Raw genomic sequence first — 24,649 nt, 5'->3', positions numbered from 1 at the left:
TGGGAAGAGAGGGTAAGTCAGATGGACGCATGTGCAACAACCCCGCCCTCCAACACTGGTGAGCCCTCCTTCTCCAGGTGGCAAAGCCAGAGTCTCTGGCCACTTGGAGGTCTTGTATGGTAACTACAAGGTATCAGTGTGCCCTGGGCATGCTGGTGGAGAGGGAGGGCTGGCTGACAGCGTGGAGCAGAACATACAGCCACACTGGCTTTTGCAGCCCTACCCCACTGTATCCTGTGCCACAAAGACCAGCCACCCAGCCTTCCCACACTTGGAGGACGGGGGCTGGCTGGAAGTACAGTCCTAGGAAACAGGGACAATGTGAGGATGTGATGAACACAGACTCCTGGGGTCCCAGATTGGGATGCCCTCATCATTGAGAGGAGACCTCTAACCCTGTGTGCTTTCTGGGGAGCACTCCAGGGGCTTACCATAGAATATTCCTCCTATGTTGGATGCTGGGACAGGGGAGGGTACTCTCAATGTTCATCCTTGCTCAGAGAAGTAAGTTGGGCAAGCAAAAGAACACTGCTATGTCAAGGCCTCCATAGATCCTTCTCCCCTGGCTTGACGGACCTCCACACTGCTCTGCTGTCCATAGCCACCTGTCAGGAAGAGGAAGAGAAGGGGATGCTACACCCATTTTGCAGGTAGGAAAACTGAGGCCAAGTAGATGAAGCCTGGAAGGTGAGGATGGAAGTTTGTGAGGGCAGGGGATTGATACATGCTGGGGCCTCCCAGGCCACCAAAGGGACAAGGTGGAGGTCTAGGCAGCAGGGCTAGGATGGGACTAAGGACGGTTCTGCAAGCTATCTTAATGGGACTGCTCCTTCCACAGCTGCCTATAACTGAGCTGTCCCCTCTTGTCCCTCTGCCCTTGGCTACTCCTCTCACATGTGAGACACGTTTCCCAGCAGTTCCTTTGACCCTTCAAAGTGTGTGCAGGCCATTGGGCCAGAATCCATGAAGGTCAGTGGAAACAACTATTACTCCTCTTCTTCTTCCTCCTCTTTTTCCTCTTCCTCATCCTCCTCCTCTTCCTCTTCCTCCTCCTCCTCCTCTTCCTCATCTTCCTCTCCCTCTTCCTCCTCCTCTTCCTCCTCTTATTCCTCCTCTTCCTATTCTTTCTCCTCTTCCTCCTCCTCCTCCTCATCAGAAAGAGATATAATCAAGTTTGGAATATGTTTGCCTTTATATGAAAATAGCTGCAAATTATACTTTTAGTATTTTTTTGAAGATTGCGTGCCTGTGTGTGTGTGTATGTGTGTATATGTATGTGTGTGTATGTGTGTATATGTATGTGTGTATGTGTGCATGTCTGTGTGTGTGCACACATGCACACATACACACTCATGAGCACATTGGCAGACATGCCTGTGGAGGCTTGAGGCTGACCTCATATGTCTTCCCCCACCACTTTTCATTTTTTATTTTAAAGATGGGGTCTCACTACATAGCTCTGGCTGACCTCAAATTCACAGAGATCCATCTATCTTTGCCATCGAGTGTTGGGTTTAAAGGAATACACCGCTATGCCCTGCTCCACCTCGTTTTTTGCGAATCTCTCACTTAACCTGGAACTCAGGGATTCAAGAAGCCTCCTCTCTCTGCCTCCCCTGTGCTGGACTCTAAGCAAGTGTATGTGGGTACTGGGGATCTGAACTCAGGTCCTTATGCTTGTGAAGCAAGTGCTTTACTGGCTGACCCGTCTTTCTAGTCCTGGAGGGAGAACTTTAAAAAATGCTATTGAAGTCACACTAAGGGTCTGGTTATGGTGTTTGTTGTGGCCTGTGACCCAGCTAGAACTTATGTCTTGTTGTGATATGCTGAAACTGGTCAGTAGTTCATCCCTACAGCCTGGTGGCCTGTCCTGCCTGACCTTGCCAGAGAAGGGCTGTAGTTAGTGCTGTGGCTGACTAAACAGGTGCTCATTAAAAACGAACACCAACCCCATCACTGATAGCCTTCCAGGGAACCACACACTATACTAAGCTCATTCACACACCCATTATTCAGATGGGAACATCAAGGCTGAGAATAATGAAATAACACACCCACATTGTTTTTCGAGAAGGTCTGAGTCTCACGCCAGCTTCCTGAACCATCGGCCAGGTAATGTCACCGGGGCAGCTGATATAGCTGCTGTTTATGTCAGAGGGACGACCTCCCATAGTCATGGAGCAAAATGTCTGACCTATACAGCCACAGTCAAAGATGCTAAGCCTAAGGCTGGAGAGATGGCTCAGTGGTTAGGAACACTGACTGCTCTTCCAAAAGTCCTGAGTTCAAATCCCAGCAACCACATGGTGGCTCACAGCCATCTGTAATGGGATCTGATGCCCTCTTCTGGTGTGTCTGAAGACAGCTACAGGGTACTTATATATAATAAATAAATCTTAAAAAAAAAAAAAAAAAAAAAAACAATGCTAAGCCTGCCTCTGCCTTCCTTCCTTCTGGATGCTCAACTGAGCATCCAGGCTATTATTCTGGGCCATCCCAGAACAGAGAGCAAAGGGTGTAGAGATAAAGGGATGTGCAGAATGTGGGAGCAGGCATGGAAGCTGCTGCTCTGCTTGGGAACTTGAATTGGGAAATGTCAGGGAAGACACCTAGGAACCTGTTACTGAATGATTGGCAGGATGTCATCAGCAAGAAAAGGGAAAAGGGCAAACCAGGCCCCAGTCCAGCCCAAGCACAGGCTTGGCCTTAGGAGAGGCCATAGGCAGGGCTCTGGGAGTGAAATTGAGGCCCACAGGGGCTCTGCATCTAAGGCTCCCTGAAGGCTGTGCCAGGGAGTCGGTAATTGAAGTTCAAGAAGCTGTGTTTAGTTAGCGTTTATTAGAAGCCTGGCACTGTAATGGGCGTGGGGTCGGAGAAGATGGAGAGACAGTCATTCCAAAGAGTCTGGGCCAACTGCTGTGTGCCTGGGAGTGTCCACCTCCGTCAGAGATCTACATCCCTCACCGACTACATGTATCACGTGTCTTGTAGCACACTCCTTCCATAAAACAGCTTTACTGGGCTGGCGCCTGCTAACAAACTCTTGGAATGGTTGGATTAAAGAGCCATGGCAGGGCTGGGTGCAGTGCGGCAACACCCCGCATCAGATCCCAAGGAGGCGGAGAAACAGCCTCCGGGACTTGGGGGCACCAGCTTTCTCAAGAGTCCTCACCCTCTGTGAGCTGCCAAACGTGTTCCATGCAGACATGAAAGTCCCCACACTGCCAGGTTGGCCTGTGATGGTTAAATGACAGACGCCAACACCCAACCGGCGGCTGATGCTGATACTGGCAGGGAGCAATAGGGGTGACCTTGGTTGCACAGAGGGGAGGGGACCCCTCACAGAAGTACTGAGTACTTGTCCCACCACCATGTGGGGCATAGCAAGGGAAGCCCCCAAGTTTGGCTGTAGGTCAAGGACAAACTGGGGGCCATGTGCTCTCCCCACAACGCCTTTTGCTTTCTTCGCCTGACCTCATGGAGGAGGCAACAGAATCCGGAAGGGCTCATTAACTTCTTCAAGGCCAGAGTTACTTGGTGTGGCAAGCAAAACGATTGCTGTTATTCATGTTTTATAAAAAGAGGAAACAGTTCAGAGAGGTTAAGTGACTTGCCTTGTCACAGGGTGAGCAAGCAGCCTCCACTGCAATGGCCCTTCCTCCACTCACCTGGACAAGAAGAGAGCCAGCAGCCACAAACCATCTCACGGTCCTGTGTTGGGAAGGGTGGTTTAATATTTGGCTCACCCCACTGAGCCCTGACTCTTGGTGTCTCTAGCCAGTGCAGGTGGGAAGAGGGCACCTCAACTGAGGGATTGCCTCCAACAGATTGGCCTGTAGGCAAAAGTCTCTGGGGGGCAGTTTCTTGATTGGTAATTGATGTGGGAGGGCCCACTGTGGGCGGTGCTGCCCCTAGCCAGGCAGTCCTGGATAGTATAAGAACACAAACGGAGGGAACCCACGAGGAACAGGCGCAGCAGTAAGCAGTAACTCTTTACAGTTTCTGCCTCTGCTCCTGCTTGAATTCCTGCGGACTGTCCTCAGTGAGAGACTGCAATAAGGACAAGTGAGCCAGAGAAGTCTTTTCCTCCTCCAAGCTGCTTTTGGTCCATGCTTTTATCACAGCCACAGGGAACCAAACTAGGACATCAAGTTCATGCTGATCTCATAAAAGAGGAGCATTACGCATGATAAAAAAGTAACATCTTTCTACCCACGTGGGAAGGAACATAACTTTATTATTTTTCTAGAGCCCTCGTGTGTGCTCCGGCATGGAGCTGTAAAATGGGGAAGGCACTACAGGAGGCGAAAAAAAAAAAAAAAAAAAAAAGAAAAGAAAAGAAAAATGGAGGATGATAAAGCCAGAATGTGATCCCACTCTCCTGGCCAGGGTTGTCCCCCTCTGCGATCTTCTTTTACTTGGGGCAAACCAGTGTCTCTGCCCCTCCACAACACGGGAACGATGAGAAAAAAAAGCAAAGTAATGAGGGCCTCCAGTGGGTGATGGAGAGAAGGCCGCCTTACACATGACAGACCTCCCCAGAAGGGACAGAAATGACAGGGACAGAAGTCTGTAAGGTCTCTCAGAGATCCGATAAGGGCTGTCATGACAATGGAGATGGAATTACCAAAGCTGAGAATTTTTATTTCCCTGCATTGATTTCCTATAGTTGTTATGACAAATGGCTATAAACTTGGTGACTTAAAGCAACAGAATTGTATTGCCCCACATAGTTCTGTAGGCTTGAAATCTGTGATTGGTCACTAGCCCCTCCAAAATGAAAGTGTGGCAGGGCCCCGTGACTTTCCTTTCCCTCGGGAGAGTCCATTACTTGTCCTTGTGGGCATTCCTCCTCTCTGGGCCTTGATCTCTGTCTCAGAGGCCATATTGCGCCCCTTTCCCTTATCCATGCCTTTTCCTGAAATGAATTCTTGTCACAAGGCCCCTGATAATCCAGGATCATCTCACTCCAAAGTCTGAAAAGCCCTTCCATTTCAGATCCAATCATAGAACCGAGGATTAGCACCCATTCATGTGTAGCGGCCTAGCATACAGGGGAATGGTTGCCTGCAGCCAGTCTATGGGTATGAGGCACAAACCAGCACCTGGGGTAGGGAAGCAGGCTCTGTAATGGAGGTGGAGACTACACGGAGTGAGCCTGGACCCAACCCAGAGTCCCTCTCCTGCATAGGTATCTTCCCTGTCCAGCTAACGTTCACGCAGGCGTTAGTTCGCAGGAAGTCTAGGTTGTTCAGAAATAACACTAGTTAGCACAGGTCCAAAGATACTGCAAGGGTAGGCAGCACCCCATTTCCAGATGGGATAATGGAGGTCTAGAAAGGGGGTCTGCTTTAATCTGGCGGTGGAACCAAACCAATACGAGGGGTTTTGTGCTTCCTGAGTTTCCTACTGCCTTTCTATACCTGCTTTTGTTATTTTATCATTTTCTTGTCTCATTTTTTTTTTTCCTGGCATTTTAAACTGAAGGACACTGGTTGTCATCTTCCCTAGAAGAGACTGAACAGAAGTGTTTTATCCCCAGCCACACTCCTTCATCTTTTGGGGGGATGGTGTGTGGAAAGGGGACAGGTCTGTGGAGTCAGGAACTCACTCCAGAGGGTGGAAAAGTAGGAGAATATGTTGCTAGCCCTACCTTCTCTTGCCACCTGCTGTGGATGAAGCCTTCCTTAAAACAGAAAAGCTGCTGTGAAATTTGGGATTTCTGACTGGACATGGCGGTGCGGTGCACTCCTTTAATCTCAGTTCCGGGAGGCAGAGAGGTAGGTGGATCTCTGTGACAGTACAATCTTGTCTTGGAAAAGCAAAAACAAACTAAAACAACAAAAATGGGTGGTTGGGGAAAATGGGTAGTATCCTGCCCATCTTGGAACTAAAAATTCAACCTTAAAATTAAAACAGTATTAATCTTCTAGACCCAACTTCCCCTCTGGGTAGGTTCTATGTAAGAAACAAAACTTCCGGGGTTGGGGATTTAGCTCAGTGGTAGAGCGCTTGCCTAGAAAGCGCAAGGCCCTGGGTTCGGTCCTCAGCTCCAAAAAAAAAAGAAAGAAAAAAAAAAAAAAGAAAGAAAAGAAAAGAAACAAAACTTCCATGGATCTGTTTCCCTTGTCTTTAAAGTGGGCAGACAGGGCTGGCGCTGGGAAGTGTCCACACCACCGGTGCGCGCGGGGTCCACGGAGGGATCCTTTCCCAATGGCCAATTCCATGACACCCTGTGTGCACCAGCACCTAAAGCCTTTAGAGCTCCGGCGCGGCGTGAGCGTGGGCACGGGTGGGCGACGGAACGCACAAGTCCCACAGCCAGGAGGTCCTACTTGCTCCCGCCTCCCACGCGCGAACTACAGGGCCCACGCGAAGGGCGGGCCGAGCCGGAGCCTTTGTGTTCAAACCAACCAATGGGCGGCAACGGAGGGCGGGGCGGGCCGGCTGGGCCTGGCCAATGACTTGTGGGCTGTCAGCCTTGACTGACAGGCGCACACATACACACTCGGCCACGCGCGCACCGCCCTGCCCCACTCGCGCAGCGCGGGCCTCCGCCGGCCGCATTGTCCCGCGTCTCCGCTCTGCGCTCATCTCAGCCTCAGCCTCAGCCTCGGGACCGGCCCGGCCCAGCGCGCGGCGCCGCCCGGGGAACCCCGACACGGGAACAGCCACGGAAGGTAAGGAACGGGTTGGGCCCGCCTCCCACGGCCCCACGGCCGCCTGACCCGGGTCGCCGTCCAGCTGTAGCGGGCCTGAGCCTCACCGTCCGGTCAGGCCGGGCCACTCCAACCCCCTTGCGACGCACGCTCCGGGACACTCGCGGGCCGGCGCCCTGACGCATCGCAGTCACGGGGAGGGCGCTGTCCCCAGGCGGGACTTCCCCAGCAGCCTCCGGGGAGGAGGGCAGCCAAGACCCAGCCGCCCCAAACCGGACCAGGGCAGTGCCACAGGCCGAGCCCTGGCACTGGAAGTTCCCAGCCTGCGCCACCACCGCCTGTCACAGTTATGGGGGATGGGGGAGGGCCCATTTAGCTCAGTTCCAAAACAGCCTAACCCAACCAAAACAAAACAAAGCCATCGCGCGCTGGGGTGTGACTTAGAGCCAGGACAGAGAGTGAGCGCCTGGAGCACTTTTTGTGTCCCGGGGGAAATGGAGTGGAGATGTCACATATAAGATTCCCAACAGGGGCCATGTCTCAGGGGTCAAGGCTCTGAAGTAGGAAAGGATGTTTTATTTGAGGGTTTTGTAACTAATGGCAGGATGGAGGAGTGAATATCCCAGCCGCTCCCCACAGTAGACCTTTGTGATCTTGTGTAACCTGGATGGCCGCTGTGGTAAACTGTTTTGTGACAACAGGATGAAGTATGAAAGATAACGATGATAAGATTCGCATAGCTCTGGGAGTGCTGGGAGATGGCACATGGGCAGTGTTCAGTGCCCTATCTCCCCACCCCCTCAGAACGTTTAGATTCTTGCCACAGCAGCGTGGGTACTGTATAAACATGTTGCACTGTTTTCCCCCCTGGCAAAAGCTTCATGTGCTACAGCAGGGCAGGGGTTAAGAGGTGGAGGGTGTGGGCATCTAGAGCTGTTAGGTAGGGGTGGCAGTCATGGGTGGAACTACCTTATAAGGACTGGAATACAACCCAGGATACTACCAGTTGGTCCCTTTACCAACACCAGTTAAAGAGAGTGAAGGATGCCAGATGGGCATCCCACCTGGTTAAATGCCAGTTAGCCCAGACAGGAGGCTACTTGTCTTTCTAGCTGGATGAACCTGACCTTCTGGTTTCTGAGGTCGGGGTTTGGGTGTGTTTCCCACCATGGGAGGTCAGTATTCACCAGGAATCTCAGAAGCAATACAAAGTCATAAATACCAGGATCTCTTTTTGGATGGGTTTGGGGATCTAAAGTTTTGTAATTCTGCTAGCCCAGGTTGGAGAGACTCCTGTGTTGATGTTCTGAGATTTGAAATTAGGTCCCTGCACTGAAAGATTTGTTTATCTTCGCTGATGTAGTGGAAGGCTGTCTTTGGCCAGATCTTTTCACTTTGGCCTTCTTATCAGTTTCACCCACCTCATGTGGTGACTCTGACTGTCCTATAGGCCAGACTGACTGCAACTCCACAAAACAGCTCCACCTTCCGCCTTACTTCGTTAACAGATACTTGTGTAACTGCCATGTAACCACACCGTTGACAGCTATGTTCCAAGCATATGCTATATGGAGCTGTAACATTCCCCAGACAACTTGCAGACCTTCTGATGAAGTGCAAATGCCCAGGCCCACAGCCTGTCAGGTCTGAGCAGAGACCTGGCTCTCACCTGCAGGCTCGCATCCCAGGTTCCTCCCCTTAGATGGGTGATGATGGCCCCCTTGCTTGTGCCAGGGTCATTAATGAGTAGGAAAGGAATTAGGCAGCCAGTAGTAATTTATCACTGTCATTGTCACATCAAGGTGTCATAGCACAGTGTGCTGAGGGGCCGCAGAATATGGTAGGAAGGGTTTCTGCAGTCAGGACGTAGCTGGCTCTGTGAACCAGAGGCTGTGACTGAAAAGAAGGAAAGGAGGTCTGGAGAGATGGCTCAGAGGTTAAGAGCACTGGCTGCTTTTCCAGAGGTCCTGAGTTCAAATCCCAGCAACCACATGGTGGTTCATAACTGTCTGTAACTCTAGTTCTAGGGAACCTAACACCCTTACACATACATACATACATACATACATACATACATGAGAAACACCAATGGAAGGGGAGCGGTACCTATGAGGTTGGGCAGTTGGCTGGGGGTGGGCAGGCTGAAGAGCACACCCCAGGGAGCAGTGTCTGTCAGATGTCAGTCCCTGCTGCACCTCAGAGGTCCAACAAGGCCTGATTCTGGCTCCCACAGGATAAGGACAAGCAACCTATCAATTAGGAAACCCTGTGAAAAGAGCCGTGGAAGAAGCTCCCAGAGTCCTAAGTCAGTCCCAAGGCAGGTGGTAGACAGGGGTGAGGGGAGATGCCCTCTACCACAGGGCTGCTTTGTCTAAGTGCACAGGCATCTATTCTTTCCCCGGGGACAGCCCCAAACCTTATATGTTGCCCTGTCTCCTCCAAGTCTTTCTTCAGGAGAAGAGTCCCCACTCTGCCTCATCATGTCAAGACGAAGCCAGCGCCTCACGCGCTACTCCCAGGATGACAACGATGGTAGCAGCAGCAGTGGTGCAAGCTCCGTGGCAGGAGGCCAGAGCACCGTGTTTAAAGACAGTCCTCTCAGGTAGGAGCAGAGCCCGTGGCCCTTCCTTTCACTGCCTTTGTGGATGGAGACAGATACTTGGTCAAGAGGGTTGGTTCTGTCTGTCTTCACTTCTGTAAGGACACCAGGAGCCAGGATGCTGCCTTCTCTACCCAGTGTGAGCAGGGGCCACCCAGCCTCGGTTTAGTGAACAGGAAGTGGGGAGAAGCAGCTTCACACAAAAGCCAGGCAGGAAACGACAAAGTCTTCCACTGGGCTCACAGCAGCAGGCTGACTGTGGGCAGGTGTGGCAGACCAGCCACCTTTCCCAGGCTCACACTTTACATCTCACCAAGTGGAGAGCCTCAGTGGCTTGGGACTACATGCCTTGTCATCTCCCTTCCCCTCCCCCGGCAGCCATGAGCCCCTGAGGCTCTGACTAGGTCTGGGAAGCCAGGTCAGGTTTGTCCAGATTTTCAGTAGGTTATGGGAACTCCAAGTCCCCCTAGGAAGCATGGGGAAACATTTGGCTTTGAAGTTAGAAACCTGAGTTGGATGCTGTCTCTGTCTCTGGAGCTTGCTCATGTCTGGTGAGATTCAGCGATGACACTGGGAGCAGAGAAATACCTGTGTTGGAAGTAGTTGGGTTTTTGGGCGCCTGGCAACAAGGCTTTCCCACACAAAACGAGGTCGCCAGGGTTGGTGGCTTCCCCTTCCTGGCGGGGTTAACCCCTCCCCCCTCCTCTCTTCTCATGTCTGTCCCACAGGACTTTGAAGAGGAAATCCAGCAACATGAAGCGCCTGTCCCCAGCTCCGCAGCTGCCCCCCCCCTCTGACTCCCACACCTCCTACTACAGCGAGTCTGTGGTTCGGGAGTCCTACATAGGCAGCCCCCGGGCTGTGTCCCTTGCCAGAAGCGCCCTCCTGGATGACCACCTACACAGTGAGCCCTACTGGAGTGAGTACCCCATATCTCACTCCCAAGACCTGGTCTCCAAATTCCTCCCCTCTCAGTGTTCCTGAGGTCCCTCAGAGGACGATCCCTGAAGTATCCCTCAGCTCCAGACCCACTAGGGTGGAGGCTGTAGGAGCTCAGCAGAGCCCCTATCTCCTGCCAGGTGGGGACCTTCGGGGGAGGAGGAGGAGAGGAACAGGCGGCTCTGAGAGCAGCAAAGCCAATGGGCTCACCATGGAGAACAAGGCCTCAGAGGACTTTTTTGGCTCTTCCTCAGGCTACTCTTCTGAGGATGACCTTGCAGGTAGGTGCTGCTTTGTTACCCCATGAGAGTGGGCTCTAGGGCAGACAGGAGACTGAGGGCAAGGAGCACCCTGACAGCATGAGATGACTTCACATGTCATGGGCCATGGGCACTTCATAGCTTCCGTGAGACCTGAGAGCTGGGATAGTTTTAGTGGTAGAGAATTTGCCTAGCAAACATGCAGCCTTGAGTGTGTGTGTGTGTGTGTGTGTGTGTGTGTGTGTGTGTCCGTGCGTGTGTGCACCTTACTGGGTGTCCCTGTACCAAAGCTCTCCCTCCTGGCCCAAGCTGTCCCTACCTTAGGACTGTGGTGTCTGTAGGATCCTCCTCCACTGGTCTGTGAGCGACCCAGAACCACACCACTATGTTTTAGGCAGTTTTATCTGGGGCTCAAACATGGTTAATACTCAGTGATTTCTGATACACATGGGAGCAACCACCTAGAGATTGTTGGCAAGGTGAGGGTACAAAGGGAAAATAAAATGTCAGGGCCTGGGGACTTAGTTCAGGAGGCACAGAGCTAAAGCAAGCACAGGTCCTGGGTTCATTCCCCAGCACCAGGAGATTTCCCGTCTCCTCACTTCACAAACATTTCTGGACCTACTGTGTGCTGGGCCAGTCTAACACTCTGGGCAGAGGACGAGTGGCTTCAGCTCAAGGAGCAGTCAGGCTCCACGTCTGCGGCTCTTAGAAATCAGTGCTATTAAGGAGCTATGTTTGTTTTCTTCCCCTTCCCTGCAGGCTACACGGACTCAGACCAGCACAGTTCAGGGTCAGGGTTAAGAAGTGCAGCATCTCGGGCCGGCTCCTTTGTCTGGACGCTGGTCACTCTTCCAGGTGCGTGCTGACTGTGTGCTAGACAACTTCGGCAGCAGTCACTTCCTCCTGTGTCTGTAATTGGGCACCTGGGCTGCAGAGCTGGGGAAGGCTCTGGAATAATCACTGGGAGCCATGTCTGTGGGAAGCCTAGCAGGTTTGGGCAGGAGCCACCTCAGAGCAGGCTGAGTTAGGAAGGCTGGGCAGGTAGGCTTGGAAAGGGGTCACTGTGGAGTGGGACAAAGGGGACTGGGCAAGAGAGCACCTGATGGGGAAAGGGCAGTGTGCTAAATACGACCAAGTCTTAGGCTTAACGGCCACTTTTCAGGCCGCCTCTTTGGTCTTCTCTACTGGTGGGTTGGCACCACCTGGTACCGTCTGACAACAGCTGCCTCCCTCCTGGATGTCTTCGTCCTAACCAGGTGAGTGAGACTCCAGCCTTGATGAAGAACCAGAAAGACCTGGTACCACAGGGCTTAACAGAGCATCCAAGCCTGAATGTGGTCCACCATTCCTTGACGGTTCCCCAGGGTACATGTAGCTTTTGGCTGAGGTGGGCTTTCCCTCCTAGTTGATTACCTTCTAGCAGTACTCTGGAGCACAGGTTCTTGCTTCACTGAGACCCTTCCAGTCCTCAGCAAAAGGGTGGCTTTGCTCCTACTGGCAAACTGTGAGGCACTAACCCTTCTAGAAGAGGGGTTCACAAAAGTGAAGTCCTGCCTCCATCTTAGATCCGTGACAGGCTACATTCCAGAAGTTCCTGCCCATGATCAGAAATCGAAAAGAGATACTGTCTGAGGATGCTGTAGGGTCATTCCCCAAGTTCCCATACCAGCAGGACAGAGGTTAAGAACTGGGCCCCCTGGGCAGAGAACAAAGGTAGACCAGGAGAAGGTCAGGGTGCCTCTGCCAAGTCCAGGTCAGGGAGCATGACTAGTGCTGCTAGAAAGCTAGCCTGAGCTACATGGGGAGTCCAGGTCAGCCTGGGCTACCAATCAAAACCCTGAGGTGGTGTGGCTGGAGGCTTAGCTCAGCACTTAAGAGCACTTCCACAGGACTTGAGTTCAATTCCTAGCACCCACTTGGCGGCTCACAATAGTCTGTAACTTCAGTTTCAGGGACTCTGAAAGTACCTGCACTCATCTGCACACACGCGCACACACACACACGCACACACACACACAATTGAAATAAGTTTTAAGTTTATAGAACCAAAGTTTCCCCACAACTTTTAGGACCTACAGTACCATTCCAGTGGCCTGCCCAATCTCAGCCCCATGGGGAGCCCAAGGGTACATGTCGTAACTCCAGCTCAGAATTCTAGAAATGTCCCAAGAGACTGAGTGCAGAACGGAGGCCCAGATCCCACTGATGTCTGCCTTTTGTCTGTCCTCCTGAGGTCCAGGCACTTCTCACCAAACCTGAAGAGTTTTCTGTGGTTCCTCCTGCTCTTGCTACTCCTGACTGGTCTGACCTACGGTAAGCAGGGGTGGAAGAGAGGGAAGCTAGACAGGGCTAGGGTGTGGCAGAGTTGGGGCTAACGGTGATCCAGCTGTCCATACAGAGCCCTGGGCCTGACTTTCCTACTCCCCCGATCCCCCGAAAGTCCTCTAGTGACTCAGGCTGCCTGTCTGACAGTGTGCCGGGGCTGAGGGAATCTGCCTCGTCTCCTGACCTTGCTCCTGCTCTAGTACAGGGAGCTTTGGGAGGAACACCCCCGACAGCCACTTTCTGGGCAGCAAGCAAGAACTCTGCTATTATTAGGAGCAGCTATTTTCCCTCTCTTCCAAATCGGGACAGAGTCTATGTGAGTGGATTGTTTTTACAAGATCAAGTGAAACCTTGGCTGCCTTGGAGCTAGAAGCAGCCAGAAGGGCCCTGGTTGAGACTGTAAGAGCTGCTTACCTACAGCCCTGCTGCACTGTGCTGGTCACAGGGCCGTCTTATCTTTGTCTTGTGTGTTCTGCTTCTCATTGCACAATTGAACCAAGTTTGTGATTTCACATGAAGGCTGTGTGGACCGAGGCTCACTTTGAGCAACTGCATCAGCAGAGCTTTGTCAGTGCCGTTAGAGAGTTGGTTCCACCTTATAGTCTTGTACTCTTTCTGTTTTCATTTTTGAGACGGGGTTTCTCTGTGTAGCCCTGGCTGTCCCGGAACTCACTTTGAACACCAGGTTGGCCTCAAACTCACAGGTCTACTTGCCTCTGCCTCCTGAGTACTAGGATTAAGGTGTGGGCCACCCAGCACCCAGCACCCAGCTTTTTTTTTTTTTTTTTTTTTTTCGGAGCTGGGGACTGAACCCAGGGCCTTGCGCTTGCTAGGCAAGCGCTCTACCACTGAGCTAAATCCCCAACCCCACAGCTTTTTATTAATAAAGACGGCAGGGCATTTTTCCAAATGTCGGTTTCCTTTTTGTTTCCCGTTGCAAGAACTACTTGTTCATACTCAGTGGAAACTGGGCATCACCCTTAAAATAATATTACTTTATTACTCGAGGCCTTGTAGTGTTTATCCTGTCAGCCCTTTCCCAGGTGGTAAGCACAGCTCTGAGTCGTGGCTGATAGAGCCCATGTCACAGCCAGAGCATGTGGAGATGTGAGGTGAGAGGGCCCAGGCCTGCTCAGGGGGTGTGTGGTCATGTGCACTTGGGACTTCAGGCCTAGTGGCTTGTGTATGCTCCCTTCCCCTCCCTGCTCATGGCCGATAACTAAGGCAAATGTGAATTAAACACTGTTTCTCTGTGGCTAATCCTGCCCCCCACCCCCGAAGCGGGTGCTGTGCTCTCTGTGATGCCAGCCAGGGAGCCAGGGAGCTGTTAAACCCACTCACAAATGCCACTCGAGCCAGCAAGCCCTTCCAGACAGAGCAGTCAATACTAGTTGTTGTCAAAGATCCCAGGGACTGTCACTGAACTGGGAAGTCATCTGTCAGGGTCTGGGCTCCACCCCTGAGAATCTGTAACTGGTAAAGGAAGGTGCGTTCTCCTAAGTCTGGGGGATGAGTGAGGACACCTGGAGGGAGGTGTGAGCATGAAGGTGCTGTGAGGTCATGGGCTGTCACTTCCACCTCTGCTCGAGCAAGACTCACAATGTGTGACACAGGCTGTGACCAAGAAGATTCTAAGTTCTGTCTGTCTGTCTGTCTGTCTGTCTGTCTGTCTGTCTGTCTCTCTCTCTCTCTCTCTCCTTGTGCCTAGGGGCTTGGCATTTTTACCCCTTAGGGCTCCAGACACTGCAACCCGCTGTGGCCTCCTGGTGGGCAGCAAAGGAGAGTAGGAGGCAGCCGGAGGTGTGGGACACCAGGGATGCCTCCTCGCACTTGCAGGTGAGTCTGAGGGTGCTGAGGGTGGAGAGCATGCTTCTACAGCCTGGCTTTGCAGGTTGGAGAAGTCACACAAAACTCACACAAAGCCACAAAGCTACAACACCCTTCCTGGGCCGTTTGAGGTCGAGGGGGAGCTAACTTTCCTCTAAACAGGACTAAACAACCCAAAAGTTATGTACATCCTCAGAAAGCAGAAGGAAGGGGCTGGCAAACGGTCTTGTTGCTTTCCAATGCGATTTCTCCATATTGCCAAGGCTTCTGTGTGTAACATCCTGACCAGGTACCTCCCAGCCCTCCCCCAATCTACACTGTGGCTTAAGACTTCAAGTATGTAGTAGCTGCGAGTCTGAAGGGACCAGTGGGTCCTTCTGGGCTATGCCAGGACAGTCTGTGCTAGTTGTGTAGTGGGGTGGGTGGCCCAGGCCCTCACAGGGACAACTGCCCCTGCCTGTTCTTTGTTCACCTGCCAAACTAGCCCGGGCTTCTCCCAGAGCCATTCAACTGTGTTCTAGAGACAACCCAGATGAATTGAGACCTGGGGCAGCAAGTAGCAGGACCAGAGCAGATTATAGGAAGGGGAGGCAAAGAGAGGGAGGCACCTCAAGCAGGCAGTCTGCTAGGTCACTCTGCAGAGGCTGCAGGCATGGGCGTGAGACACAGCAGTCAGTGTCTTAGATTAGGGTGGGTCTAGGGTGTGCTCTTCAGGGGCCTGCACAGTTGAGGGTGACATGGACATATAACCAGAATGGAATAGAAATACAGTTCACCTGAAACTCTGTCCCCAGGCTGCGGTGCTAGTTCAATGCAGTTGAGTTCATATCACCAGTACTGACTAGCATAGGCCTGTAACACTGGTGCTGGGTGGTGGGGTGGAGTCAGGTGATCTCCAGGGCTTGCTGTCTAGTCAGTCTAGCCAAAGTGCTGAGCTCCAGGTCCAGTGAAAAGGCTTGACTCAAAAAATAAGGTGGAGAGCCATGGAGGGAGACATGTAATGTCAACCTCTGGCCTCCCCTTGTGCATGCACAAGCAGGTGCACCTGGACATACATGTGCATACATACATGTATGCGTGCACACACATGTTGAAGTTAAGATCTGGTTCTTCCTCCAGTCCCATGCTCCTAGAAATGAGACTCAGACTCAAAATATATTTACAAATACCTTGGCCATATAGCTAGGGTCTGCTCTTACTAGATCATAATTAGAGTAATCCAATTATTTTAACCTACATTCTGCCATGTGGCTGGTAACCTGTGCTTGTGTCCTCACATCTTCCCTGGCCCAATCTCCTGCACCTGCCTATTCCAGAATTCTTTCTGCCTTCCAGATATCCCACTTTCTATTTCCTGCCTAAGCCATAGGCTGTAGGCTTTTGAATTGACAGGCGGTGCATCCACACAGTACACAGGATGTTCTCTGTACACACATGCTTACACAACACAAGAACATGGCACACACACAAACCTCTTGGTCTTACCAGGGCATGGTGGCTCACACCTGTAGTCCTGGCACGTGGGAGCTTGGAGGCTAAGGCAGGAGAATCACATGTCTTTGCAGTCAGCCTGGGCTACATAGTAAACTACAGGACAGTCTGGACTGAGTGAGATCCTTTGTCAACAAAACATACAGCCCCTTCCTCCCAGCTCCTAACTCTTAGTCATTAGTGAACTCTGCCTGTATCAGCTAAATTAAGCTTGCACATTTTAAATATGTCCCAGCACAGTATGATCTTATTTCTTAAAATGATGGCATATTCTATCGCCTGTAGTTTCCTTTTAAAATTGACTTTTGAAGAGATGAGGGACAATTCGGTCTTGGGCCACCTTTCATGTGACAAGGGGAAGCAAGGCCAGCAGAGCACAGCCAGGATCTGCTCGTGGGAAGACTCAGTGAAGACAGTGGCTTGGGAGGGGTGATGGCAGGGGCAGCGCAGGGCAGGCTGGGAACAGGATTCTGTGCTTGCTGCCTTTGGAGTTGTGCAAGCATGGTTAAAACAGAATGTCTAAAACCTCTGCCCCAAAGCCCTTTGCCCTTTAATGGTAGATTGTGTTTTGTAATTTCCCTTGGCAAAGGTTTTGTTGTTTGGCCAACAATAGTCCTCATGTGAATGACACTATCAGGTGCCATGCTTGGGCCTGAATGGCTGTTACTACATCTTCTCTAGCACATTCATTTAAAGGAGGAAAATGCAAGTTTTCAAACCATTGCCTCTTTGGGACTCATTATCTATGGAAGAGCAAAAGCACTTGAAAGCCAAAAGCTGCCTCCCTGTACTTATACAGCTCATGAGGTGGGGCTGCTTAGCTGTGCCTGTGACCATCCTATAAATTCACAGAATTTTCCTGGCCAGTCCCTGTGCTCAGACTCCCTCTCCCAGCCACCTTTCCTTCCACAGTGGGATCTGATGGTGACAACATGCTGATGGCCCTCCTGTAGTGCATGCCCAGTCTCTCCTGCCAAATGCTGCTTTTTGCCATTTGTTTTTCCCTAGACAGAGTTTCATTAGCACTGGCTGTCCTGAAACTCACTCTGTAGAACAGGCAGGCCTAGAACTCACAAAGATCCACTTGCTCTGCCCCGAAAGTGCTGGCGTTAAAGGCCTGTGCCACTATGCCCAGCTGCCGTGTCGCAACTATGCAGTCAGGAGTCCTGGAACTTATTTCTTTCGGCTGTTTCAGTGGCCGCACTCAGGAAGCCTTCTGGTAGCTTTGCTCCCCTGGGCCTCACCTCTGCTCTTTCCTTCTGACCCCACTAGGCTGAGCAGCGCATTCTCTCCCGGGTTCACTCTCTGGAGCGGCGCCTGGAAGCCCTTGCTGCTGAGTTTTCCTCCAACTGGCAGAAGGAGGCCATACGGCTGGAGCGCTTGGAGCTGCGGCAGGGGGCTGCTGGCCATGGAGGAGGCAGTAGCCTGAGCCATGAAGATGCCCTGTCTCTCCTAGAAGGGTTGGTGAGCCGCCGGGAAGCTGCCCTGAAGGAGGACTTGCGCAGGGACACAGTGGCTCGTATCCAGGTGGGGGAACCATCGTTGCCTGGGGGTGGGACTGCACATTTCATAGAGGAGAGGCCATAGAAAACTCTGGCAGTCCCATGTGGGGTGTAAGAGGCCCCATAGCCAGGTACCCTGTCAAGATTAAAATGACCCATCTTCCATGGTGGGAGTCCCCAGCACAGTGCCTGACACAAGTGAAGTGCTAGGCACAGGTGGTACTCCTTGTATTCTAGAGCCTTGTGGCATAAGGCCACGAGCTGAAACTCGGGAGTTAAAGAAACGCTAGTAGGAACTCAGTTAGACCATATCTAATCACAAGTGTTCCTCCCAGGGCAGCTAGCAAACCCTCTCAGTGGGTGTGGTGGTGCACACCTTTAATCCTAGCACTCAGGAGGCAGAGGCAGGTAGATCTGAGTTGGAGGTCAGTCTGGTCTGTCGAGGGAGTTCTGGGACAGTCAGAACCACATAGAGAGACATTGCCTCAATAGAAAACAAGAAAAAAAACTACCAAAATAAAACAAAACAACCCTCATATCTGGTAGGAAGAGCTGGCTACCCTGAGGGCAGAGCATCACCAGGACTCGGAAGACCTATTCAAGAAGATCGTCCAGGCCTCTCAGGTCAGTGGGCTAGGCTAGTGCACCACGACCCCACCCAGCCCTACATGGGTCCTTGGTTCTCCATGGATACAGCTGGGATGCTGAGTGGAAGCCTGTAAGCGGGTAGTCTAGGGCCTGAACTTGCCACAGATGCTCCACAGCGACCCTGGGGACGTGCACGGGGCAGGATGGTATTTGTGCAGGGTGTTTGTGCTTAGTGAACATAAACTAACCCAGGTGGGAATGAGTCTGATGCGGCTGAGACTCACAGGACTTCACCTGCTCTGATCTTTGCTGAGAGGGCTGGGAGACACTTTCAGGGACGTGGTTAAGCAAACACTCCCTTATAGAACAGGCCCCCAGATGTCTCTGAACTCATGTCTTGTCCTTGCTCCTTCTTCCTGCTCCCAGGAGTCTGAGGCCCGTGTCCAGCAGCTGAAGACAGAATGGCGAAGGTAATGGCAGCCATCTGGCCAAGGCCTGCTCTGCCACCCCATTAGGGTTCTGCCTGGTTGGCCGAGACTTAGCTTAGGACCCTGCCTATGGCCTCTGAAGTACAAGGCGGGTTGGTAAGGCCTGGGGGTGGCAGGGACAGGTATGGCAGTGAAACTGGACTTTGTGGGCTGGTCTTTTCTGTCTGCCTTCTGCTCCTGTGAGCAAGTCTTGAAGGCCTGGGAGGCTCTCCAAGCCTAGGGAGAATCAGGCTAGAATTAGCTGAGACAGGTAAGCCCGAGCTCCTGGGCTGTGTTTTTCTGCCAGACTCCAAGGGCAGCCCTGCTCCTTCACACAGTGATGGGCTTACACATTATGACAGGAGTCAGTCAGGGGTTCCTCCTCCTTCCTCAGCATGGCCTTACCTTGCTTCCCTCCATCTGGAAATAGCATGACCCAGGAGGCTTTCCAGGAGAGCTCTGTGAAGGAGCTGGAGCGGCTGGAAGCCCAACTGGCCGGTCTGAGGCAGGAGCTGGCTGCCCTAACTCTGAAGCAGAACTCGGTGGCAGATGAAGTGGGCCTGCTGCCTCAGAAGATCCAGGCTGCCAGGGCTGATGTGAGTGGGAAGTACCAGAGCCCTACTAATCCCCCTCCCCTCTGAGACCACCCACCTGGGAGGGGGTGTGTCAGCTGGAGCAGTGGCTTTGGCCTGTTCTAGAGGCATAAGCATAGCTGACCTGATGCAGTCCTGGGCTCTAGGGGAAATGCTTTCCCATCCAGGTCACTTCCCTGGAGAGAGTAGTTCCTAACTTCTAACATCTCTTCCAGCTCTGCTTCCTCCTCCAGTGACAGCTCACCCACCCTGTCATAGCAGCCCCTGACATTCTTGCAAGGTTCTGAGTGACACTGCCTTTGTCTGTAGGTGGAATCCCAGTTCCCTGACTGGATCAGTCAGTTCCTTCTTCGAGATAGGGGCGCCCGCAGCGGGCTCCTGCAGAGAGACGAGATGCATGCTCAGCTGCAGGAGCTGGAGAACAAGATTCTTGCCAATATGGCTGAAATGCAGGGCAAGTCAGCCAGGGAGGCCGCAGCTTCTCTGGGACAGACACTGCAGAAAGAAGGCATAGTTGGGGTGACAGAGGAGGTAAGGAGTGACTCTCAACAGACTTGCTTTCTCCCCGGGAAGCTGTAGACCTGGTCAGTCTTACACTGCCAGCTCTGCATGTGTATTAGGACATGGTAGACCCTCCTGGCTGGAGGTTCAGTGTATATTCTGGGCCCAGTGTGGTGGGTGGAAGGGTTCAAACCCTGCTTGGGAGCCGCTGCTGCAGGGCCAGTCCATGGGTATGCGTGCAGTACCTCTTCTGCCCCATTCACATCCCTGTCTGCCTGGGGCATGTTTTAGCAAGTGCACCGGATCGTCAAGCAGGCCCTGCAGCGCTACAGTGAGGACCGTATTGGAATGGTGGATTATGCCCTGGAATCAGGAGGTGTGTGCCGCCTTCACCACTTCACCTTACCCCGGTCCTTACACTGCTGGGCCCCGGGCCTGCCAGGCAGCATGGTGCTGACTAAACAAGGAAAGCTTGAGGCCAGTACAGAGTAGACTCCAACCAAGGCCAGGGATGGCTGACACTGAGTGGACCCCTGGCTGGGAGTGGCTTACTCTGTGAGACTGAGTTAGAGCTAAGGGGTGGCCTGAGATACCTGTCCCCATGCAGTGGCAATCTTTTCAGCCCTGAAACCACCCAAACTTACTGGGGCTCTCCACTGAGTTTTAAAATCCTTCTTTTCCTGTGACAGGAGCCAGTGTCATCAGCACCCGTTGTTCTGAGACTTACGAGACGAAGACAGCCCTTCTCAGCCTCTTTGGCATCCCCTTGTGGTACCACTCCCAGTCACCCCGAGTCATTCTGCAGGTGGGCACTTTGAACACAGTGGGGGATGCCCTTCTCAGTCAGCCAAAGCTGGATTAGAGGCCTTGTTCTGACATGCCTCCCACCCCTCCAGCCAGATGTGCACCCAGGCAACTGCTGGGCATTCCAGGGGCCCCAGGGCTTCGCAGTGGTCCGCCTCTCTGCTCGTATCCGCCCCACAGCCGTCACCTTAGAACACGTGCCCAAGGCCTTGTCACCCAACAGCACAATCTCCAGTGCTCCCAAGGACTTCGCCATCTTTGTGAGTTCCTGATTTTTATTGGAGTGTGGGGGAGCGATCTTTGCTGAGAATCACATACCTGATCTTTACTGGAGTTTGTGTGTGTGTGTGTGTGTGTGTGTGTGTGTGTGTGTGTGTGTGTGTGTGTGTGTCTTTGCTGAGAATCACACTGAAATAGATTAGTTTGTTTAAAAGTGAGCCAGGGAGAGACCTGGCCCTTTTGCATGGCTGTCTGAAGCTGCAGTGCTGACACCACAGTGTGAGAGGGAATGGCCTCCCTGACTCCCTGTGTGCGTTTCTGTAGGGCTTTGATGAAGACCTGCAGCAGGAAGGGACACTTTTGGGCACGTTTGCCTACGACCAGGATGGGGAGCCCATCCAGACCTTCTACTTCCAGGTACAGGGTTGTGTGCTTGTGGGGTGGGTGGTACCTCGCACTCCCAGTCAGCAGCAGACATCTTCCAGTGTCCAGTCTTTGCACTGCTGGGCAGAGGATTCAGGGCTTGTCCCATCTTCCCACCCTGCCTTACTTCAGGGTATAGGGTAGAGATGACCCTCTGTCGTTAAACAGAGGGCAGCATCCAGAGCTTTCTGATCAGGGCTCCGCCCTAAGTGAGTTTTACTAAGGAAGGGTTGTCAGGAAGTGACTGTGAAGGGTGTTCAAGATGATCAGTGTGCTAGGGCCTCAGGTAGGGCACATGGGTGTCTGACCTAGGCCTTAAAGAGGCAGATTCTAGAGCTAAGTCATTCCTTTTAAATCTTTTTGTTTGACTTCGTGTGATGAGTATTTTGCTTGTATACATGTCTATGCCCCATCTGTGTACTGGTGCCCTAAGAGGCCAGAAGAGGGCTTTGGATCCCTTAGAGCCAGAGTTACAGACAATTACAAGTTGCCATGAATGCTGGGAATCGAACCTAGATTACATGGAAGAGTAGCCAGTGCTCTTAACTGACCCAGGTCTTCAGTCCTGTAACACTATAGCTTTAAGCATAGAGTACAGGCTAGACACTTGAGAAAAAAGCAAACTGTGTCCATAAGCTTCCTAGGAACATCCTATGCACTGATAATGCCAACTGTGACTGGGGCTGAGTTCGCCTGTCTCAGATGAACTGTGCTGGTCCTCGGTACTCAAGACTGTTAACACATGGCCCAAGGGCTGGCTTGTGTGGGTAGTGACACTTAGGAACCCCAAAGTCCTCCAAGGCCTTTGGCCTGGAAACTCTGTTCCAGGAAACAGAAACTTTAGAAATTCAGTTTTCTGTTTTTGTTATAAGCCCCAGGGCAGGAAACATCTGGCTGCCAGAGTGGCTCTCCACTACATCGCTTTTGTTGCTGAGTTGTCAAAGGACTCTGTGACACCGAACCCCTCTTTTCTACCTAGGCCTCTAAGATGGCCACATACCAAGTTGTGGAGCTTCGGATCCTGACCAACTGGGGCCACCCTGAATACACCTGTATCTACCGCTTCCGGGTGCACGGAGAGCCTGCCCACTAGCCCTATGAGATCTTGTGCCTGTTGCTAGCCACGTGGGAGGCTCACCGTTCCCAGCATCTACCCCTGCTCTGAGAGTAGGTGCACAGCACCCCACCACTGCCCGCACATGCTTGTTAGCGCTGACTTCCAGGAGCAAGAGCAAAGGCAGCATGTGTAGGACTCCCTGCATAAGCTAAACAGCCCGAGGCTGCCTACAGGCTCCTGTGCCTCTTAATCTTCCCCCTAGAGCTAGGCGCCTACGAGGGTGTATATATGTAGCATACTTTGGGGAGTCTGCGAGTCAGGAAGTGAGGTGGAGGGACTGGCACCGGTGAACTCCCGGTAGGTGCCAAAGCCACGCGCATACCAAGCCAGAGTCCCAGGGATAAGCTGGGGGTCTTGTGGCCTTTTAGGACAGTGCTTAGCACTATGCGGCTGGACTGTCCCTGGCAGGTGCCTGGTAAAGGACTCAGAGGCTGCTGTGCGCCTCCAGCATGGGAGGTACCATGGCCCATAGGACCCCTGGGGTTTCTTGCAAACTGGACGGAGCCAGCTCCTGTGTGCCTCTGAGGACTGCTGTCTGTGCCAACCTGGGAGTCCCAGTGCTGGGGACCATTGCTTTTCCCCCTGATGTGGGTGAGGGTCTATTCTGTTCCCATTCCTGCTGCATCCTGCCTGTGTGCCACAGCAAGCTTCCCACTCCCCAGGGAAGGACCTAGCCCTCTGTCTTTGGGGCGTTCTAGCAGCGTAGTCTAGAGAGGGGAGATGACTGGGGGTTCTCCTGATCCAGTGCCAATAGCCACAGTGTGGTTCAAGATATCAGGTAGAGGGGCTACACTAGCCCACCCCACTTAAGAGTGGCCCTGTCCACTCTAAAGCAGCCCCCTTGGGCTCTCAGCTTTTGCTTAGATTGTTTCCTTTCTGGCTCCTCCATGGTGGCAGTTGGATGGGGTTGAGAGGGAGGGAGGCTGGCAGAAGTTACCTTGTGTGGGGAGGAGGAAGAGGCTTTTAGATTGAATTGCCCTGTTGTATTATATAGAATTCTCAAGGTCTGTTTTTGTTGTTGTTTTGTTTTTAACTGAAAAAGCTACAGGCTTGATTTCTAGCCCCATTCTGAGGGGCACCAGCTGTTACCCAGTTTCTAGTTCCTGGCTCTGAGAGGAGCTCGGTCCTGCCTGGTCTATGGAAGGGCCAGGAGGAGCTGCAAGCAGAGGCCCATTAAGTGTTCTGGTGAACTGGCAACCTGTACAGCCCTGCCCTCAGGGCTTGTTTTGCGCTCTCCTGTCACAAATGCTGCACTGTTGATTCTTTCAAAACAAAACGAATCAAACCTCTCCAGACTCTAATTTATGCCTATGCAAAAAATAAAGGATGCCCAGGATCAATGGATTGTGTGTGTGTGTGGTTTTTTTTTTTTTTTTTTCCTGGCTGTCACACAGCTACTCAGCTTCTCTGGGGTGGGAGGAGGGGAGATACAAGGAACTGAACTGAATTCTTAGCCAAACCACAGTACCTAATGCTCAGAGACCCAGGCCTTTAGTTAAAAACCCCAGCTAAGGTCCATTCCAGTATTTTCTGGATTGGAGGGCTGCCAGGAGGAAATGAGATGACTTTAAGAGCCATCAAGAACACCTCTGTGGAAGAGGAGGAGGAGGAGGAAAAGGTGGTGGTAGAGGAAGAGGAGGGGGAGGAGCAGGAGGATTAAGAGGGCTTTCCTGTGTGCTTAAACTCAGGCAGAGGGCCTCAGGCTGACAGGTGTCTCCTGAAGGGTCAGGATCTGCCAGGTCCTGGGGGAGTTGCCCTGATGTCTAGATTCAGCTCAGGTGATGCTTCACCAAGCCTGAGGAGCCTCCTGCTGACCATGGCATCTTGCTCAGAAGCTGGTCCTTGCCATGGCTGAGAAAATAAAAGCAGGAACTGGTCAGCAGGGAGGAGAGGGCACTGACTAGAGTATACGTTGGCCCAGGGCTTGGTCCAGAGCCCAGGGACACTAGGTCTGTACTTACACCAAGGGCATAAAACAACACAGGCGGGGCTGGGGATTTAGCTCAGTGGTAGAGCGCTTACCTAGGAATCGCAAGGCCCTGGGTTCGGTCCCCAGCTCCGAAAAAAAGAACCAAAAAAAAACAAAAAAACAAAAAAAAACAAAAAAAACAAAAACAAACAAACAAACAAAAAAAACAACACAGGCATCACTGGCAGGGCAGGAAGAGCTCCAGCAACTAGCCCTGTAACTTGTCACATACCAACAGGGTAGTGCCTCTGCCGCCTGCCCACAATCAAATCTTCTGGGCTTCTCAGTCTGAGCTTCACACCATTATCTCCCTAGCTCTCCCCCAAACCCAGCCAAATACACCCCTGCACCATGGCACATTCC

The 24,649-nt window shown here is 52.3% G+C and overlaps 1 protein-coding gene and 1 long non-coding RNA gene across 16 annotated transcripts; one reads left to right on the top strand and one right to left on the bottom strand.

Moving 5' to 3' along the window:
- The first annotated feature begins 6,530 nt into the window (after positions 1-6,530).
- Positions 6,531-23,657, top strand: Sun2 (Sad1 and UNC84 domain containing 2). 14 transcript variants are annotated; one of them, XR_015624113.1, is made up of 18 exons: positions 6,531-6,680; positions 9,103-9,261; positions 9,987-10,177; positions 10,338-10,478; positions 11,220-11,315; positions 11,623-11,716; positions 12,700-12,773; positions 14,518-14,621; positions 17,376-17,630; positions 18,152-18,229; positions 18,620-18,663; positions 19,091-19,256; positions 19,563-19,784; positions 20,046-20,130; positions 20,444-20,559; positions 20,655-20,818; positions 21,102-21,194; positions 22,180-23,657. XR_015624113.1 is itself a non-coding variant. In XM_087557451.1 (18 exons), the coding sequence occupies exons 2-18, from the start codon at positions 9,140-9,142 to the stop codon at positions 22,291-22,293; spliced, it is 2,163 nt and encodes a 720-aa protein (XP_087413577.1). In that variant the 5' UTR covers positions 6,531-6,680; positions 9,103-9,139; the 3' UTR covers positions 22,294-23,657.
- Positions 8,418-9,870, bottom strand: LOC148004880 (uncharacterized). 2 transcript variants are annotated; one of them, XR_015625766.1, is made up of 3 exons: positions 9,766-9,870; positions 9,076-9,353; positions 8,418-8,555 (listed from the first exon to the last, which is right to left on the bottom strand). It is a non-coding gene; the product is annotated as an uncharacterized LOC148004880 (long non-coding RNA). The 2 variants fall into 2 exon arrangements; XR_015625767.1 differs by having other exon boundaries at positions 9,076-9,296; positions 9,766-9,867.
- Positions 23,658-24,649: the final 992 nt, after the last annotated feature.

This window comes from Rattus norvegicus, chromosome 7 (genome assembly GCF_021556685.1).
Source record: "Rattus norvegicus strain SHRSP/BbbUtx chromosome 7, alternate assembly SHRSP_T2T, whole genome shotgun sequence".
Taxonomy (NCBI): Eukaryota; Metazoa; Chordata; class Mammalia; order Rodentia; family Muridae; genus Rattus; species Rattus norvegicus.
Note: the sequence above shows the minus strand (reverse complement) of the source record. Positions and strands in the feature narration are given on the sequence as shown.

Coding starts and splice junctions, on each gene's coding strand:
- Sun2 (XM_087557451.1), top strand. CDS start 9,140: ATGTCAAGACGAAGCCAGCGCCTCACGCGCTACTCCCAGGATGACAAC. Junction 12,774..14,517: donor CCTGACTGGTCTGACCTACG/GTAAGCAGGGGT, acceptor TTTACCCCTTAG/GGCTCCAGACACTGCAACCC. Junction 19,785..20,045: donor TAGTTGGGGTGACAGAGGAG/GTAAGGAGTGAC, acceptor GGCATGTTTTAG/CAAGTGCACCGGATCGTCAA.